At 51.4% G+C, this 20,870-nt stretch overlaps 1 protein-coding gene across 1 annotated transcript in view; it reads right to left on the bottom strand.

The window, feature by feature from the left end:
* Positions 1–1,744: 1,744 nt before the first annotated feature.
* The window catches only part of NDUFA10 (NADH:ubiquinone oxidoreductase subunit A10), a 49,080-nt gene continuing 29,954 nt past the window's right edge, over positions 1,745–20,870 (bottom strand). Inside the window, exon 10 of the mRNA XM_029225534.1 lies at positions 1,745–2,202. Within this exon, the coding sequence (XP_029081367.1) occupies positions 2,134–2,202 (69 nt within the window). The 3' untranslated portion in view covers positions 1,745–2,133. The remainder of the gene's footprint in view (positions 2,203–20,870) is intronic.

Raw genomic sequence — 20,870 nt, 5'->3', positions numbered from 1 at the left:
TGGGCCACACCACGAGGCCGCAGGCCCCGGGGGGTGACTGCTGAACGGCTGTGGCCAGCGGGGGACGGTGAGGCCGGGGCGACCCGCCGGCTAGGGTGGACGCAAGGAACCGTCTGTCGTTTGCCTCTGGGCAGCCGACGTTCTCACCTTTCTGCTTACAAAACCTGATAGAACAAAAAACGTACTTTAGGAAAAGAATGAGCACTTTTTCCTCAATACAGAGTCTCCCGCCTGGAAACACACACCTGCAAGACATGTAACCGCGTCGTTCCGTCCCGATCCTCGAGCAGGAAACACTCAGGATGCAGTGTGACTGCCACCCTGGGTCTGCTCAGGGCTGCGAGCATTCTTGTGAGGCGACGACGCGGCAGCTCTGGGGGAAGACGCGGCGTCGGCTGGGCCCCTCAGGGCTTCAATGTGCAGACCTGGGCACCATCCACTTGCTCTTCTGCCCAACCTCACGGGAAAGGAACCACCGAACGTGACACCATTCACCCTCTCAGCCCCACCAATCACAGAGCCACACCCCGTCGGGGATGCAGGCTGCCCCCAAAGCTGGAACCGGCCTTGTCCGCCCGAGAGGCCTGTCTGCCACCCAAGTCCTCTGGCCACACGCACGCCGACCCCGGCGGGAGGGACACTGCAGGGCGGCGGCAAGAGAAGGGACGCGCTGGCCCGTTACAGCCCAGACGCCAGAGCAGCCAGGACAGTTGAACGTGGTCCCCTCTTCCGTCCTCCCCTTTCTAAGGGGTCTGTGCGGTGCCCAGGCCACGAGACTGCAGGACTGGCCCCATGCCTGGCGCACTTTCAGTCAACCGTGAAAGCGCTTTGGGTTTTAGTGAAACGCAAAATGTCGCCCACCTAAATCTAGACTCCAACTCGGAAACTGCTGGGAATGTTTATGTTCAGTTCTTAAAATCCAAAGAGAGAGAGAGGGAGAGACGGGCGAGGGGAGGGAGGGAGGGAAAGGAAGGATGGTGCGGAGGCCAGCGGGAGCTCCAACACAGCCACACCGGAGGGCACCTTCCACGGTGAGGATGCCGTCTCGCCTGCGCCGTCCGGGACGGAAGCCACGGGCCACGTGGCTTCCGAGCACCTGAGCTGTGGCCAGCGCATCTGAGGACATGGATTTTAATTTGTTTACATTTAAATAGACACGTGCGGGCTCGGAGTGACCATGCTGAACACAGTGGGGCTCCACAGGAGAAAACCCAATTTAACAGGACTTACAGCTTAACTCCGGAACTAAAACACGGACCTCAGCAATTGGCCTTCAGGGAATCTTACTTTTGTTTCTAAGTTTCAACAGAGGTGAATAAGCAAGTGCGATTTTCTCTCACGTGACTCAGTTTTGATCAACAACTTGACTTTTGGGTGATAAAGAGAGTATGTTTTGCTTTTGTGTTTTACCCACTGACACTCTGTGCTTGAAAGTCCCCTCGGGAAGGAGTCGCACCACCAGCGACGGTGGCCGTCACAGGAGACTCTTCCCAAAGCCCTTTCACAGCCAATACTCTGCTCTATGAACCTAGGGTAACTGCTTCCTCTTTTTGGTATTTCCTCTTTGCTTTCTTCCTTTTTCTCTAATGTAGTAGTTACATTCTAAAACAAAAAGAAGAAATGCTTCAGAAAAACTCTTCAATCCTAATATATGTCTTGATCAAACCAAACCACATCAAAGCAAACTGTTGGCTAATGGTAAGTGTGTGTGCGTACACACGTATGTGACACGTATGCGTGTGGGCAGATGTATAACAGAGAGATGTGCCATAGAAACGGTTTTATTTCTGGAAGTCTGAACACACAGTGTACAAAACCTGCCTGACACAGAGCATGACTGTGATGAAATGAGATTCTCCAAGTGACACCTGCTCTTTCACAGCAGACTGTTTCTCCCCAGTGATCATCGTCCCAGAATAAAGCTGGAGGGCCCCCCCTTTAAATGGGGGTGCCTCCTTCCACTCCCGTAAGTACACTGCAGGGCAGACTGCTGTTTGCTGGGCCGTTTCTTCCACTGTGCAACTTCAGGATCATTCACTCCCACCCCCGATTTTAAGCTACGTGGAGTCCAGGGGAGTCAGGCGGCCTGGGTGCACCTCCATCCTCGTGAGGCAGCTTCCACGGAGGCGGCCGTCACTTCAGCCAGATCCATCTGTCCCCCACGTCCTTGTTGTACCCAGGGCTGTACCTGCGGCCCGGCAGCTGCGGGAGGGAAAGCCGTGGTCACCAGCAGTTTACAACGTCCGTCCGTCCCCGCAGCTCACCCGACGGCTTCCTCCACTCCACCCTTCCCCTCCCCGCGCCGGCGGGGCCTGCTTCTGGCGGTCCCACTGTAAGGGTGAGGGGTCCCGCAGAAGGAAGCACAACACGACCCTGCCCTCGGGAGCCTCCATGCTGCTGGGGGGGGGCTACAAACGCCAGCGGCCAACCCACGTGTCTGTGCTGCTGTTGGGAGGGTGGCCATGGAGCCTCGGGCAGAAGTGGCACTGACCTAGGGGAGCCACAGCTTTGCGGGGGGGAGAGGGCGGGAGGGGAGATGTCTCAGCCCCTCCCTCTGCCCCACCTGCCCGTCTCCTGCCAGCACCTCCTGCCATGGGCCCCACCACAAATCGGGGGCAGGGGCCCCAGGGGTGCGGGGCACACACAGGGTGGACCTGGAGGGGCACAGAGGCTCCCTCACATGGCCAGGAGGGCTCGCAGGGGAAGGGAGCCTGCGGCGAGGGCGAGGGGTCCACAGGCTGGGATGGCGCGTCACAGGGTTGGCCTCCACCGTGGAGCGTGGAAGCCTGGCTGTGAAGGCCAGGCTGGGAGGAGTCTTGCGTGGGCCGGGCAGGGAACAGGCAAAGCACAATGAGATTCATCCAGTTAACAGTGGGGACAAAATACGGAGTTTTCTTTTTCCTACCTTCCAGTTAATGTGGTCCAACAGTAGATATGTACATACTACATACTGCACACAAAAATCTTCCACACTTTGCCCTTGAGAACAAGTACTGAAGCAGCTTAAAAAAGAAATCCGCCTTTCCTTGATTCTCATCAGCAGAGGGCATTCATTACCAGCCACACCGAGGTGGAGGCAAAGGCTACAGTGCAAGGAGGGGGGTCACAGTCACACCCGAGGCCAGACACAGCCCTGCCTGGACACGCCCCGCGGCCACACTACCCATCCCGGCACTGAGCCTGCGTCCCCTCTGGCAGGTGCACAGGCCTGCAGTGGGCGTGCGCGGCTGCAGGACGCGGAGAGAAGCGGGGACCTGTAAGTGGGGAGGACCAAGGTGCAGGCTGACCGCAGCCTCCGGCCCTGGGAGCCTCTGTGCACAAGGTTTCGTCCAGGTGCTAGGAGCATCCTGGGTATACAACAGAGGAAAAAGGAAACACCCGGCTCCCCCCCAGGAGTCATCCTCTTGAGCGGAGACTGGGAAGGGAGCCAGTGGCACACGACGGCCCACGGTGCCCGCCAAGGGGGAGCCGGCGGGGGGCGCACACAGAGCAGCAGAGCCCAGGGACGGGGCGAGCGGGGACGCCTGGCGTGGCCACGGGAGGAGCAGGGGACAGGAGTGGCGGGAGGACCCGGGAGTGAGGGCGGCGCCCCTGCGCCCCAACTCCGACAGGCACTGCGGCAGACGGTGGTCGCTGGGCCGGAAGAGCTGCAAGTGTGGCCCTGCGCGAAGGTCTCAGCGACCTCCACGGGCCTTAAGGGCTCAGGAGAGCCTGGGCAGCACAGCGGAGCACGAGCGGGGGAGAGGCGGGTGGCGCCCCAGGGAGGCGGGCACCCCGGTTGGCTCCCAAGCGGAATGGGAGCAGTGCGTGGGCCGCCGCGGGGAGACCACCAACGGGCAGGTGGGGAGCTGGGTCGGTGGCCGAGAAGGCGGGGCTGTGCTGGAGACCCAGCTGCACAGCTGCCGCCCGGCATCTCGAGGGAGGGGCCGCCATCCCAGCGAGGACGGCGCGGGGGAGAACCCGAGGAGAGAAGGGGCCCCGGAGCCTGCAAGCAGGGGGCGCTGTGTGTGGAGACGGGGTGTGAGCAGAGCCTCTGTGTCAAGGGGGTACTGAGATCACAAAATCCCCCCTAGACTCCCACGCCCTCACCCCCAGACCCTGTGCCTGTGCAGACATGATTAAGCCGGGACCTCGAGGCGGGGAGACCGCCCTGGACTGACAGGTGGGCCCAGGGTCATCATGAGGGTCCTGGGAGAGGGTCAGGTCAGGAGATGCGGTGGCAGAAGCAGAGATCGGCCTGACCGGGGACGGGAGCCAAGGCGCGAGGGGCCCTAGGAGCTGGAAAGGAAAGAAGCAGAGGCTCCCCAGAGCCCCAATGGGAGCACAGCCCCTCGCCTGGGTTTGTGCTCTGACCCCCAGAACCGGAAAATGACACGGGCACCTTCTCACCCGCTCCGCCTGTGGCCGTTCGTTATAGCTGCTACAGAAAACCCATGCAGCTTGTTCTGCATTTTATGACGGAGACACTGGGCGTGTCTGTACAACGAGAGAGAGGCCGTGCTGAGGCCGTGGGAGAGCGGCCACCCCCTGGGAACAAGAACCAGGACAGGGGCAGAGGGGCCACAAAGCAGGAGCCGCGGGTGCATCTCCCCACATGGTCTCTCCCTGTCCACAAAGACGTTCCCAGCCACCTGCTATGAATACACAACTGCTGCAGCAATAGAAGAACAATCTTAATTTTTATCGCTCTGTAATTTTTATCACACCAGAAAGGGATCTCTTTTCATCGGAAAGGTTTTCAAGCTTCGCCGACACCAGCACACCGGCACCGGGCCAGCCCCCAGCACCTGCTGAGGAAGGGCCGGGAGGCCACAGTTTGGCTCTGCTGTCTTCTTTGCAAATCAAATTTTAAACCACAGAGCAGAGAATAAAAACTCGCAGGATGTTGAACCGCTGAGTGCAGCCAGCGTCTATTAACTGCATCACAAAATCTGCTCTCTGGACCTCCTGGGGCAGCACCTAACTGGCCTTTGATACCCAGACAAGGGTCCCCAGACCCTCAGGTTTCCCTTTCAGTGCAGTTAAGCCAACAGAGAACCCCAGGAGGGTTCCCATTTGGGATGTTTCACAACGAGAATGCAAAACAAAGCCTCTTCCTTTTCATCACTTCATATCTGCACCTGCTTCTGTAAGTCAGCCTTCAAGCCTCCCAGCCCCCGTCCACCACATTCATCACTTGAGAAAACACGCTCTGTGGCCCTGTGAGGACGGAGTGGCCCAGGACCTCCTGGTGGGATCATCTCTCAGAAGCCGACGCGGGCACCTGGTCCGACCGTCAGCACAAGAGCGTGGCTCCTGGACACGGGCCCGCAGTCAGTTTTGTCCTGGGTCAGGCCAGGGAGCCGCAGGCATGGTAGGTCTGAGCTCAGGGTGGTGCGGCTGAAACAAAGTGATGCTGCTGAGTTTGACTGTGAGGACACTTTAAACCCTGGGTGAGTTCTGATTTTACAAAAAGGCGCCCATCTCTACACGCTACAGGCCGGGACGGCATGGGTGCCGTGGAGTGGCTCAAGAGGTCCGAGCTCACAGAGGCTGCTCCTCCCAGGCACGGCTGTCACACGCAGCTTAGAGATGCCGGCACAGGCTTAAACTGCCCGCTGCTTGGACAAAAGCCAGCTGAGAAGAGAAATATATATGCACTCATCCTCCTGGAGGAAACTGTGCATTCCTTCTACACTTGATACACTGTGTCCTGGCTGCTTTGAGACACGAATAAAAGTCCCATCTTCTCTAACCTTATAAAATACACAGAATATATAAACCAGTTGGGAAGTGGGATGGTAGCAGGTGGAAAGTGCTGGAGGAGTGGAGGGGATGCAGAAGTCCTCCCTGACCAACCCGGACAGCAGAGAAGAGGACACGGTCAGGAGGACGGGGGGGCAAGGGTGACAGGATGGGGTGGAGCACGTCCTGCTGGAGCCGCCGGGCGTGGAAAGCTGCTCCCTGATGGCCACGACCTCAGTCACCTTGGCCTCTAGCGGCGCCACTAGGGACGGCCCAAGCGAGAGGCCAACCCATGCCAGGTAATGCCTGTAGTTCCCGCCACGAGGGAGTAATAGGGCCTGGACTCAACCCCTGGCCCACACGCATCTGGAAACTGGACCACCTGAGTGTACTGGTGGCACTGAGTAGACATGGGCTGAGCGCTAGGGGGAAGAACCTGGGCAGAAAAGAGCCACGTCAATCCAGCGCGTTTGGTCTCTAGCTGAGCAGCAGGCAGGGTGCGTGGGCGGTGCCCCCGCGGTGGGTGGAGAGCACCCCAGGCAAAGGACGTCCCAGGGTGTCTCCGGGTGAGCAGTCCAAGAGCTGCCCTGGGGCTGAGCCATCCAGAGCAGAGGGACCGCTCACTGCACACCGGGGACCGGGCTAACCCTTCCCTAGAAGACAGGCTGCTCTAGACCCACCAAAACGGTTAAACATCAAGCCCCCAAAGCTTAAACTGACTTGCAAGTATCTTTACTGCCTGCCAGAAAGAATTCTAACACTCTTCAATAGAATGAAACAAAACCTAGTGCTCATAAACATAAAAATTCATGATTTATGGCAACCGATGTTCTAGACACGTGAAAGCGAAAAATGTAACTTGTAACCAGGGGAAAATAATCAAGCAGACTAAGGACATGACAAAGATGATGGATTAGGAAACAAGGACATTAAAACAGCTATAAAAATATTCAACGTAATCAAGAAATTAAATGGAAAAGGAAAATAATGAAAGAACTGGAAAATACAAAAAGAACGTCTAGAATTTTAAAAAAACCCAGGATTCCCGAAATACAAATTCCACTGGGTAGGTGTGGCAGCCATGCAGATGTGCTGCTCAGATGCCCTGCTGTGAGGAGGCCCGAGTGGCCGAGGGCCCAGGTGCTGACCCTCTGGGCCCGCCACCCTGTTCATGCAGAGGCCACGCCTCCCACGTAAGGGTGCAGCCCACGACCAAGAGCAGCAGAAGTTCCATGGCAGCCCATCCGTGGGCCGTGGGCCTCTTTCAGCAGGAGCCTTTGGCTCTAGGACACCCCGTCGGCCTGGCCAAACCCTTCCTGGACTGTTCCTCCCCAATCTCCTCCCCTCCCCTTCCCTGTCACAGGGCCAGACTCCTTCCACCTCAGGTCTGGTCCCTTTATCCTTCACAGGGGCTTCCCTCCAAAACCTCATCAGTGTTTACTCCCATCCTGGCTTCTGTTTCTCGGAGGACCCAAACTAACACAATGAATTAATAGCATTATTACATGTAACCGCAGAAGAAAACAGCAGTGAACTTGAAGACTGAGCAACAGAAACTATCCCAAACAAGACACAGAGAGAAAAGGTCAAGGACAAATGGACAGACCCTTAGTGACCTGTGGGACAGGATCAAGTCATCCAGCATATGTGCACTCAGAGTCCTCGATGGGGGAGGAAAACGATCTGAAGAAATAACGACCAAACATTTTCCAAACGATAGGAAAACTAGAAACCCTCACAGCCAAGAAACTCAATAAACGCCAAGCTGGACAAACAGAGAGGAAACCACAGGAGCACATAATAATTAAAGTACTGAAAACCAGTGATAGAGAGAGTAAGGGAAAGTCTTAAAAGCAGCCAGAGAAAAAAGCTCCATTAGGTACAAGGGCCAAAGATAAGAATAATTTCATATTTCTCATCAGAAACTGTGCAAGCCAGGAATCTATGGAGTATCTTTAGTGTTGGCAGAAAACAACTGTCAACCCAGAATTCTATGATGAATGAAAAACCTACCAAAATGAAATGGAAATACATATCTTTCTAAACAACGGCTAATAGAAGTCATCACTAGCAGGCCTGTAGTATGAGCTCAGCTATTGAAGGGGGGCTCTGCTCAGCCAGGTGAAACCTGGACCTGCATGAAGGAACCGAGCACAGCAGGAACCACAGCTGCAGGAGGAAGGGCAGGAAGGAGGAAAGACGGAATAAAAAGCTCGAATGAACTGTTTAAAGCCAAAGTAGTAACAGTATATCCTGAGGTTCCTAACATGTGTGGAAGTGAAATACACACGCGTAACAGCACAGAGGACAGAAAGGGGGAGAGAAGCCGGCTGCGAGGGGCTCACATCATGTGTGACGTGGCCCGATGCTGGCTTTCTGGGGGACCGTGACAAGGTAAAGGTGTGCACTGCACACCTCACAGCAGTCACTAACGATGAGATAAAGAGGTGCAGCAGATAGGTCAACGGAGGGAATGAAACAGAACCACGGAAAACAATCAACTAGCACACAGAAGCCAGGGAAAGAGGGAGTAAGACGCTGCTGCAGGGCTGAAACGTGAGCAGGTCAGGAGCAGCGGGTCCCTCAGCGGAAGCGCCTCGCCCTGACCCAGGAAGCCCCTCACCGGAGGCGGCTGACAGCACAAAGGCCACGGGCGCGCCCCCTTCAATGGATGACCTCGGTGCCGGTACTTCGGTTTCTGCTCAGAGAACGTCTAACTCTCCAGCCCCAGCTGCTACTGCACGCAGTTAACTACCAGTTAGAGAATCACTCTCAGGAAAGAAGTCCCGTAAGAAAACTGCCGCTTTATGGAAACTAACGATTCGGGAGGAAAGAACACCCAGTGAGTCTGATGACCCGATGCCCTTGGAAATACCATTTGGGAGAAAGCCGACCACACCCCCGCTGCTCAGCCCCCATCAGACAAATCGAGAGTCCTCACGGGCCCACAAGCGAGCCTCCTGGACGTGCGCAGACCCGCTCTCCCCAGCACTGGCTGCCCTCCCTGGAGCGCCCTCCTGAGCATCTATCTCTTCCTCCTGAACGCCTGCCCTAAACGATGCCCGCTCCTCCACGACACCTTTCCTCAAGCTGAGGGAGCCAGCACCACTCCTGGGAACTCCCGAGTCCACTGTCCCATCCTCTGGGTACCCACCTTGGTGACGCCTGCCGCAATCAAGATGGACTTGGATCCTAGAGGGCGGCCTGCCTACCAGTCCCATTCCCAGCATCGTCTGGGATCAGACACGTGAGGTCAGCAGGCAGGCACTGTCTCTGAGGTAAAAGGTGTTAAGTGACGCGCTCGAGGTCACCGGGCGAGAAGGGGCAGGCTGACACCCGAGCCCAGATGCTCTGACCCTCGAATCCAGGAATGTCTTGCCCACCACCCCCTGCAGATATCCGCTGTGTTAAACGGCACGTCTCCGTGCGCTGTTAGCACGTGAAGTCCCTGCACCACGTGGAGCTTTCCCCTCCTGTCAGCCGGTACACACTGAGCTCTGCCGCTGTGAGACTGCAGGACGCATGTCAGGGTCCAGTCCACAACCACCCTGCCCTGGGAAGGCCCCGCTTTTCCTGCCCTTTTACGTGTGCCTCAAAGAACTACCCGGGGAGCGGGGGCACTTTTATTTCTTAGCACCACCTCAGGGGTAGTCAGTGATGCTCGGGGTTTCCTGGTTGGAAGAGTTTTCCTGGAGGACTAAATATATGTAGTAATTCTAGCATCAAATCCTGTGTTGTATTACCGTAAAAAGGAGAATTTTTTAAAAAAGGATGGACTACGCCTTGCCTCTTCTGGATCTGCTTTACTCCACTGGAGCAGTAAATAGTACTATTAGGTACTATTGACTCTGCTCTCTCCAGATGCACCAAGGAGCTGAAAACTACTAACTAACTGTGGGGTGGCTCGGGGACTCCAATCTCCCACCCCTGCTACTCATTATTGCATATGAACGCTGAGGAGCCCGGCTAAGAATTTCTCATTCATTTTAAAGAAGAGCACCAGAGAAATTAGTTATTAAAGTCACTTCTTTGATATGCAATTTCCCCAATTTTCCATTACCGTTAAACATAAATCAAGTATAAAAAAAATGAAATCAACTTCCAAAAAATCTTATTTTATCAAAGTCCATTTTCAAAAACAATCTTTTTATTTTAAAAATGAGTGCCTCCTATTTTTAGCACACGAACACCACAGCCTATTACAAATACATCCACGCTGAGGTCCTATCTTCACACCACAAGTGTCACAACATCATATACTTTAAATGTCTGAATCGCATTTAACTCATATTAACTGTGAAGAAGAAAAGCTCCTAACTCAAGCGCTCATTCAAATACCTGAAAGCGGGATGTGTCCTAAAAATTCTAAAACCAAAGTAATGACTGGACACACGCAAAGTCCAGGCACCCCTGGTGGGTCAGGGTGCGTGTGAAACGCTACCCTATCATTTCGCACCAGCAGGTCCCTGTGAAAACCTGCAACTGCACACAAATCAGTGCACCTGGTAGAAGGTCCACCTTTTATACACTAACTTTCTTCTCCAAGGGACATATGTTATTTTCTGCACGCAGAAATATAAATGGGACATGGAGATGAACACTGGACTTCGATCATGAGCTTTCCATGGAGCACGCACTGAGGGCAGAGGGTTGCGTGCCTCTTCCAGCCACAACTAATGAAGGACGGACTGAAGACATTTAGCACCTACTTTCATGTTAAACGACTTCTAAACTGAGAATCGGTATTTTAACATAAAAGATAAATACCAAATTAAGCTCTAACTAAGGTTTGAACATCGAGAGGAAACATGAAACGACAGAGTCTGTACCTTTCTCCTTCGGCAGGTTTAGATACATTGATCCTAAGGCCTTTCTGTTTATTGCAAGTTTGTCTTTATTAAGGTGAACTTCGTAAAGGCAAGAACATACAGTGTTAACATATTAAAGTTATTAAACATCTCTATTTTTAAAAATGGTAAAGAGGAACTTGATACGGAAAATGAAAATAGTAACCTGAGATAGTAAAGAAATAAAAATAGCAGGAGAGAAAACCGAAGATCCTGTTGTCCTAGCAACTGTCTTGGACAAGATCGGATTCATGGAAAGAACGCAGTATCTTAATAGCATCTGGCCTCCTTAAATTGGAAAGAGATGGAATCGGTAAAGTGGAGACCGACTCACAGTTTGTCTACCCCAAGGGAGGGCTGCACAGTAACAAAAAGTGACCTGGCACAGTGCCTGAAAAATGACTTAAAAGAATTAGCAGGCGCTCATGCACACGCTAGGTATTTATATGAATTTGTCTATAGGGTCACTTCCAAATAGAAAATCGGAGGGGCTGTGTGAATGAAAAATGCGTTGACAAATGCTTCTCAGGCTCTGGGTATTCACGCCCCTCTGAGATCCCCAGGCAGGCCCTGGAGACCAGATGGGAGGCTGAAGGCCAGCAGAACCCCAGCCAGTCCAGCCACAGGACTGAGCCACACGCCCAGGCCACCAGATCAACCAAACCAAACCAAACCGACGTTACAAGTCCTTCTGTTCTATGAAAACCCGAGCTCCTTTCTCTCCTAAAAAGGTCGCTCCGCACTAGTGGAGGCCCCAGGGCCACAACACAGCTGAAGGGGCAGTGCTGACACGTGAACTGTGCCGCGAGCCGCCGGCCCAGGCTGCACGGGAGGCCCCGCGGCCCCAGCCGGGACCTGGGCGTGAAGGGCTGCCTGCCATGGACGGCAGACGCCGTGGCCTCGCCTGCCCTCCCGGAGCCGCAGGGCCTCACCTACCAGCAGCGACGAGAACCGTCATGCCTTCCTGTGGGCACAGCGCGGGGCCCGCTCACACGGGGGCTCAAAGCTGGCCAGCGAGGCCACTTCCTCGTCAGCCTCCTCCCCAACCCCGCTCCCGTCCCGTGCCCTCAGGCCCGCTCCCACCGTGACCCTCCGACCTCACCCTCAGGCCGGCCTCCCCGACTCCCGCCTGCTCCTGCCGCCCCGGGTGCCCCAGGTGCGCGGCCGCGGGGAGATGCCTTCCTGACCCGACCTCCACCCCGCTTCTGCCCGCACACCTCCTCCTACCAGTGTCGCCCTGGGCTGGCCCCCGAGCCTCACGCCCTTCCCTTGTCTCTCAGGTTCTCCTCACAGGGCTTCTTGCAGTCAGTGATTCTAAACAAAGCCCGCAGCTCATCCCAGGGGCCCACAAAAGCCCTTTCCCCGCAGCGAGACTCAGGATCCCCGAGCAGCCGGGAGCCCCCGGGACCTGCCTTGGTTCCCAGTCCTCACCGCTCCCCCTTCCCGTCATGAACACACGCCCCGGAGCCAACACACCAGCCCCCCTGCCCGCGGCAGCCCCCCCCCCGGCGGCCTCCAGCCCTCCAGGCTTCTCCTCTCGGAGAAGACCCAGGCCCCCAGGCTCCCGACAACTCGGCTCACCCCCTCGTCCTGTAATCCCAACACCCGGGCCACCACCGTGAAGCCCTCTCCCCCGTCAGCCCCCAGCGGGAACCACGTCGCATCCTGTGTCCACGTGTCTGTCGCCCCCACTGGTCGGTGGCGCCCCAGGGCTCTGTGTCCTCAGGGCAGCGCCTGGCACTGAGAGTGTGACGAATGGGCACCGGCTGGATACACAGGACAGGGCAGCTCCCAGGGCCTCCTCCTGGCTCTGCGGTGTGACAAGCGTGGCCACCACGGAAACGTATCACTCTGCACGCTGCGGAGCCAGAAAGCAGGTGCCCAACTCCAGGGCTGCAAGAGCTGAGAGGCCCCATGAAGAAGTTCCCGGAAAAACAGGCCCCTTCCCAGGATATGGGCCACCTGTCGGGGCATAAGTCATGCAGACCGCATGCCCAAATGTCAGCGTGGACCTCAAACTACACAAGGGCAAGCAAAAGAAAAAAATTACAAAAGCCCAAGAAGCAAAATGAGTTGTCTGGACCCTGTGACCTGGACACTTCCCAGCTCAGGTCCCGGTGCCCCTGAGTCTGTCCAGCCTCTAAAGGAAAGATATCCATAAACCAGACTGCCTGACGGTCTACAACGAAAGGCCACTGTTGCCACAAGCAACTCCCCCTCTTAGGAATCCCCTGCACCCCCACATCGTCCCCACTGCCACCAGCATCCAGTTCAGAGCACGCCCAGGTGTGGTCTACACCGCTCCCCACTCTCTTCCTAGGACCATACACGTGAGTCTGAAAGTCGTAAGACCAATACCCACGTCCATCACAGGGACCTCAGGTGCCCACTCTCCTGTCTCGCAGTCACAGCCCTTCCCCTGTGGACCCTCTTTCGTTTGAATCCTTCAATGATAGTTTAGTTTTGAAAACCTAGGGAGTAAGAACAAATCTGGCTGCACAGGGAACGGCGAGGTTGCCCCGGGAGACAGCAGCTGCGGGGAAGGAAGGTGAGCTTGTCCTGGTCACAGCCATGCCCCCGTCGTCTCTCACCCATACCCTGAAGCTCTGCTTCCCCGCCTCCACCTGTGCCCCAGTCGACATCCAACACGGCACGCAGAGCCATCCTCCTAACACGTGGTTCAGATTCTATCGCTCAGAGCATGCCAACGGGCCACAGCTTTGTTACAACTTCAACCAAAGTCCTCACGCCACAGCCCACAGGCCCTTGCTGCGCGCGCCCTGCTACTTTCTCACCTCACCTGCACTGGGCCCGCCCCTCCATTTCACCACGTGGACTCTTCCTTTCCTAGAACGTGCCAAGCCTGCCTCTACCTCCCAACCCTGCCCCCTCCCCGCAAGTGTAGCCGGGACACCCACGTCTTCTGGTACCCAAGGCCTCTCTCCACAAAACAGCTCCCACCCGGGACGGCTTTACTTCCGCCCCACAGCACTCAGAGGCCCCCCTACGTATTTGGTGATGGCTTGCCCATTCTTCCCCCAACTCTGTCTTATTCCCCAGTATCCCCAGTGCTCAGAGCAGTGCCTGCAACAGAAAGCATTTCCTGAGTGGTAAGTGACTCGATGTAGAACACGGCCTGAGATGACCTCGCTGGGGCGTGTCTGCAACGTCAGGCTCAGCACCACGTGCGCGGGGTGAGCCACCATCCCTCGTACCACTCAGTGCTCTGGAGATGCCCGAATAGCTCTCCCAGACAGAATCCTCCCATCACCGCACAATCCTTTTATCCTCTGCGTTTCCCTCCTACGCCTTCAATGCTGGCGACTGAAAGATTTCTCCATCCCGGGGGTTCACTGAGCAAATACATACTGAGCAAAGGGAGACACAGAGCTCCCCACTTGGACCCTCTGTGGAAGGGACATGGGAAGAACCAGCACCAAATCAGCTTTCAGATCATACAGAGAAACAGACGCCTTCCATTTCCAGCAAAACAACAGCCCGATACCCTGAAAAACCTCTTGATATAAAACCTCTACAAATGCTTTTAAATGCACTGATGGGCTCTGCGAGAAATCATAAGGGCTGAAATGAAGAGCGAGCTGGAAACCAGAGGGAGAGTTGCAGCCTCCGCCACCCCGGGGCATCTGCAGAGCCGCTGGGAGGCAAGGCAAAGTGGCGCCCCGTGCAGGTGGACACCTGTGATGCACCTCTGCACATATGCGCAGCTCCGAGGGCGCACCCTCAGGGGAAGGCGGGAGGGAAGAAAGTGCCCTGACGGCAAGGGGGTCTCAGCGGGCGTCTTAAGAATTCACAGCCTCAGCCTGTCCTCACACAAGTGTGGGGTTCCAATCCTCACCATGCAGGGCCTGGAATCCCCCAAGCAGCAAAGGAAGCTTAAATCCCGGTTCCTCCTGAATCTCAGGGCCTGGAGGCGGCAACAGTCCTTCCAGGAGCAGGGCTGTCAGCGTTAGCAAACAACACAGGATGCCCCGTGAACGAAATATTTGGGGCGTGCTTACACCGAGAGAGTCTGGGTTCACCTGAAATCAAAAGTCCCTGGGGCCCAGGGATAAATACCCATGAAGCATGAACTCAGTGTCCAAAGTCTCCAAAATGCAGAAGGAAATAAGCCACCATGGGTAACAATCAGAGGAAACAATAAACGACAGAGTCAGACAGGCCTCCAAACCTGAGATCACACACAGAAGATAGTGACTACATTTAAGATGTTTAAAGCAAGAGAAGAAACTGAAAACAGAAGCAAGGAATAAGATCCTACCAACAAATCAGAAAGTACCCACGTAACAAAAAAGAAATTTAAATCTAGACCTATCTTGGTTAAACTCTAAAACACCAAAGACAGAAAGAGTAGAAAGTTCCTGAAAGAGAAAAGGAGACCATAATATTTCATTTAAAAAAAAAAAAAGGAAGCAGACACTTCTGGGGAAGAAACTGTCATAAAGGGACTTCCCTGGTGGTGCAGTGGTTAAGAATCCACCTGCCAATGCATGGGACACAGGTTCCAGCCCTGGTCCAGGAGGATCCCACATGCCGCGGAACAATTAAGCCCATGCGCCACAACTACTGAGCCTGCGCTCTAGGGCCCACAAGCCACAACTACAGAGCCCGAGTGCTGCAACTACTGAAGCCCGCACACCTAGAGCCTGTGCTCCACAACAAGAAGCCCACGCACCGCAACGAAGAGTAGCCCCTGCTCGCCACAACCAGAGAAAGCCCGTGGGCAGCAACAAAGACCCAATACAGCCATAAATTAATTAATTAATTAATTTTTTAAAGAAAGAAGAAACTCATAAATTCCTATTGCTGGGGTGTTTATGGCCATGAACATATGGAAAATACCACTTGCACCTGCATAAACAATTAGTATCACAAATTTTCTTACCTCCCGTTTGTTCCCCTAGGAACAAAATTGTTCTTCTGATGCAAGCTTCTTGTTGCCCCTCCCTTTCCCTTCTGAAGTTAATCATGTAAGCGTCTAATTTTAGCCATTTACCACCTACTTATTTTATAATTCCCCATATGCGTCTGAATAAATTTTGGTTTACTTTTTCTGTGTTTAAAGAAAAAAAAAACACAAAAGGACGTTGCATGACTTTTTCCAAGAATTAGAAGTGTTGGCCAATAATTTCCAGCCACAAAGTATCAACAAGTTCCGTATCCACTATAAAATATGCATACGATATAATGGATGTATTACGAGAACACCTCCCTGCTCAGGCTTCCCAAGTGTCTCCATAAGCACAGTGCAAGTGCGCTTCAAGCTTCTTATGAAACCATGAAGTGTGTCTCTACTGAGTTTACTACCCTCGTTATATTAATCAGGATGATACAGTGGACCCCTGAACAACATGGGCTGGACTCTGTGGGGCCACTTATCCGTGGATACTTTTCGATAGTGAACACTACCGTGCTACCCGGGCCCGGGGTGGCTGAATCCACGGACAGGGGGAACCACAGACCGTGGATACCGAGGCCCGCCTATAAGTTATACGCCCCCACGTTGTTCAACGGTCAACTGTATAAACTTCTCACGTTGTCAGTGGAGTTTGGCTAAAACATACTTAACACTAAATTTTTTTTTCCTAGAATATGAGGAAACAGGGAAACTGATTTCTACAGACCACTGCCATAAAAAAGCACCCCATCAACCCCCCCTTATTCCAGGAAATAAATGGCCACAAAACACCCTCCACTCTAATACTGAACCAGTCCTTCTCTAAAAGAAACAATTCCTTAAAATGTTCCCAAACTGCTGGCTCCCTCCCTGCAGGGAACCAACCAGCGTCTCGGTGTCTCAGAGACACACCAGCCTCCCAGCTGCTCGCCTGGGCGTTTCTAGAAATACGCTCTGCAGCCTGGCCAGGGAACCTTCTCTGAGGAGCAACAAACCTTTCCAGCTACAAACAGCTGCAGAAGACGCTCACAGAAGGGCTTCACTCATTCGTCTTTATCCCTCATAACACGCTTTCTAGAGGGAAATTTGGTAACAACTGTTGCTCATGTCTTCAACACTCAAAAGAAATTCTGTGAATGAAGAAATATAGTCACTCTATTTACATTCTAATTCCAATTTATCATTTTTTAAAATATCAAGCAACTAAATTTCCTTTCAGAAAACAGCATTCCTCTAAACAGTCACACAATTTTTACCCCACAGACAAATATAAAGGCTATGGCAGGCATGGTGACTTCTGGGAAGGGGGAAAGAGCAAACACACAGCGGAGACGCCTGACAGACATACCTCAGCCAGGTGTCAACGTCAACACCAGCAGTGATGTGTCACGTTGATGGTACTTAACGCTGTGGTCTTTCTCCCCCAAACACACACATCCAGGCTAATTGTAAGAAAAACACCAGACAAACTGCAATTGATGGACATTCTATAAGACACCTGACCAGTACTCCTCAAAACTGTCAGAATCACTAAAAACAAGCAAAGTCTGAGAAGTCGTCACAGCCAGGAGGGGCCGATGGAGACGTGACAACTGAAAGTCACGTGCTGTTCTGCATGGGATCCTGGGACAGAAAAAGGACATTAGGGAGAAAACGATGGAAATCTGAATAAGGTATGGACTTTAGTTAGTAATATGTATCAATATTGTTCAGTATTGGTAACAAATATACCACAAATACAAGACGTTAATATGGGAAACTGGGGTATATGAGAACTCTCCAGTACCTTCATTTTTCTGTAACGCTAAAACCGTTCTAAAAAATGAAGTTATTTTTTAAAAACAGTTAAGCATTTTAAAAGTTAGATTTCCCCAATCATTTAAATATTGATTAAAAATTTCAACATTTCTAAACTTTAAAATTGTAAGTCCAATATAGTATTAATAGATTCCCTTTAATGCTCACAGATTAAAAATAAGACAGAACTTAACAACGATGAAAACCTGCCAAACAGCCTCCCCGTGTCACTGGGTAAAGTGACGAGTATGTCCAGCTTCTGGTGGACTAGTGCAGAGCAAGGCCCCTCCCAAGCCACCAAGAAAAACGGACAACATATGAAAAAACACCTGTGCCGAGACATCAAAGGCAGGGCGGTTCCAAGGCCCCAGGAAAGGAAAGCAAAAAGGACGGCTGCAAGGTGACTGCTTCCCCCCAGGGCCCCGCCCACTCTCACTGGCAGGAGCCTGGGGGCTGAGCCAGCCCTCAGCAGGGAGGGGGTCATGCGGACAAAACTGCAGGTCAGGACCCACCAAAGAGGAGGGGCTCTAGTAAAAGTGCCCCATCGGGAAGGTCAAACAGGAAATACACCAGACCGCACAAACCTAAGTGCAGCGCCCCCGGCTTGGTTTCTGACAGACTCGGGAGTCTGCCCTACTAAAACGCTGCAGGAAGACAGCAAGGACAGTGACAGCAGCCTCACGCTAGCTTCACAGCTCTTCCAAAATAACGACTGGCCTTTCAAAAGATACCAGCAAACCAAAACAGATTAAATGTCCCCAAACGGAAAGGACAGACGGAGAGTCAGTTTAAACAGATGGAACAGAGGTCCAGATATTACAGTTACCAGATAACTTTGTGATTAATATGTCAAAGAATTTAGATAACAAAATAATTTCAACAGACAACTCAAAATTATTAAAAAAATAGAAATTCTAAAATCAAAAAGGACAATTAAAGTTAAAACTTCAAATATAGAAAATACATGTCTAGGAGCAGATTGAGAAGCGCTGAAAGAGTAGTAACTTAGAAGACAGACTGAAGAACATATCCGGGCTGAAGGTCAGAGAAAACAGAATGAGAGACACAGAAAAGAGGGACACAGCACATGGTGAAAAGGTCCAACATGTGGTCAAGTGGAGCCCAAGGAGAGCAGAGAAGACGGGGTGTAGCAACATTGACGAGGTACCAGCAAGACTCTTCTAAAACTGACAATGAACGTCAGCCAAAGAACGTTCTGAGCTACAAGCAAAGCACACACAGAAGCACAGACGCACACACCCCAGGACAGTGTGACTGCTCAGAAGCAAGTCAAAAACACCACCTAAAACAAAACAAAACAAAACAAAACAAAACCTTGCCAGAAACACAGGAAAACGGTCTTCAAAAGAGGTTTGCACCTCCATGGGTGGGCAGCAGGACACAGCAGAGGCTGGAGAAACACCAGGTCAGTGGAAACTGTGGAAGGGAGCAGTGGTAGCAGTGGTGGGAACCTGGTGATACACTGGGGGGACTGATCCAGGAAGGAGACGCACTGACCTGAGGGAAGCCAGGTTTCTCACTATCTGAGAAGGACGTGGGCTGGGGGACAATGAGAACGAGCCTTGTTGTGTCACTCTGGAATTGAAGGTACTGATGTGAATTCATAGCTGTCAGTATACTGAGAGACAGAAATGAATATAGATGTATATGGATAAAACAGAAATCTGTGAGTCCATAGTGATATAAATAAATAAATGAATAAACAGAGCGTTTCTTTATAGTAGAATAGTAACTAATAATGTAGAAGGAATGACAGAATTAGTAAAATTACCTAATCATTAATTTAGCCATGAAAATCAACAGATGCTAACTACTGGGTCAAGGTTTGATGAGAAAATGGATATTTACCTAGTTTCAAAGTACTTCCCCTGAAAATACTTATTAATTACAAGGAGTAAAAGAATAACTTTACAGCAAGGACACTATCTCAGTCAAGTGATCAAAGTTAATAGAAACAGTGATGGGACGAAGAGGAATCACATGCTACCTGATAAGATATAATGAGTTCTGTGACCTTCCTACAAAAAACACATGAAACCTAAATCCAATCATGGGAAAACATCAAACAAAACCAAATTGAGGGATATTAAAAAGTAACCATGCTGTAATCTTCAGAAGTGTCAAGGTCTTGAATACCAAGGAAAGCCTGAAGAACTGATCAGATTCAAAGATTCTAAAGAGACAAGATAACTAAATGCAATCCATTATCCTGGATCAGACCTTTTCGCTCTGAAGAACATTCCTGGGACAACTGATTAGCCTTGAACAAGGCCTGTAGATTAGAGGGAGCAATGTATGAATGTTAATTTCCTGATTTTGATAGCTATATTGTGGTCATATAAGAGAACGTCCTTGTTTATAAGAATTACACATTAAAGCAGTGGTTCCCAAACCTTAGTGCATATCAGAATTGGCTGGAAGACTCCTTAAAATAGATTCCTGGGCCCCATCCCCAGAGAATCTCATCCAGTAGGCCTGGGCTGGGGCCTGAGAACTTGCATTCCTCATAAGTGCCCAGGTGATGCCGATATGGGGACCACACTCTGAGAATCTGTGCATTAAGATGTTTGAAGATAATGGGGTATAATGATGACCACTTACAAAGGTTCAGAAGTTATTTTTCTATTCTTGCTATTTTTGTAAGTTTGAAAAATTCCAAAATAAAAACTAGAACAAATTAAAGACCATTTTAAACAATAAGGGTGAGAATTTGTTGTCAGCAAAGCTTCCTCAGTCAGAAGAACTATGATCCTACGTGAAGGTATGGAGACCAGGGAGGGTAAGAGCAGCAGCAGGGCAGCCATGGGTCAGTCTGCACGAACTGACCGCATGAACAATAACCACAGTGTCCCGAGGGCTTAAAATACATGAAGAATTACGATATATGACAAAAACAACACAAAACACAAGAGTTGGGTAAATGGAGTTAGAAGTGTTATGAGGTCCTTACAGTGTTCTGGAACTAGGGAGCTACTAACTTATAACAGAAGTTAATAAATCAAGGATGAATATTGTAATTACCAGGTTAGCCACTAAAAACTATTAAAAGAATGATAACTAGTAAGCAAATAGAGGGGGAAATGGAATAAAAATGTTAAAAAAAAAACACCTCTTAATCCAAAAGAAGGCAAGGAAAAAAGACAACAAATACAAAGAACAGGTAAGAAAAATATAAAACATGTAGTAGGATAAGCTATTTAAACACAAATGTATCAGTAATTACACTAAATGTGAATGGACAAATATTCCCAATATTTAGACTGGACAAAAACTAAAGACATAACTGTTTTCAGGTTAAAAGGTGTCCACTGGAAATACAAAGATACAGAATGAATCAAATTAAAAGATGTAGAAAAAGCAATACCATGCAAATGCTAACCAAAGGAAAGTTGTAGACACTACATAAGTTTCAAATAAAGTAACCTTTAAGGTAAGAACCATGACTAAAGTTAACAGGGAAAATTTCATAACACATAAAAGGGTGACTCTATTAGGAATGTAGAGCAAGTCTAAATTTGTGTATGTCTAATAATACGACCTCATGATACACACAAAGCAGAACTTAA

Source organism: Monodon monoceros, unplaced genomic scaffold (assembly GCF_005190385.1).
Source record: "Monodon monoceros isolate NGI ecotype Baffin Bay Population unplaced genomic scaffold, NGI_Narwhal_1 Super_Scaffold_16, whole genome shotgun sequence".
Lineage (NCBI taxonomy): Eukaryota > Metazoa > Chordata > Mammalia > Artiodactyla > Monodontidae > Monodon > Monodon monoceros.
This window is presented reverse-complemented; position numbering and strand designations above follow the sequence as displayed.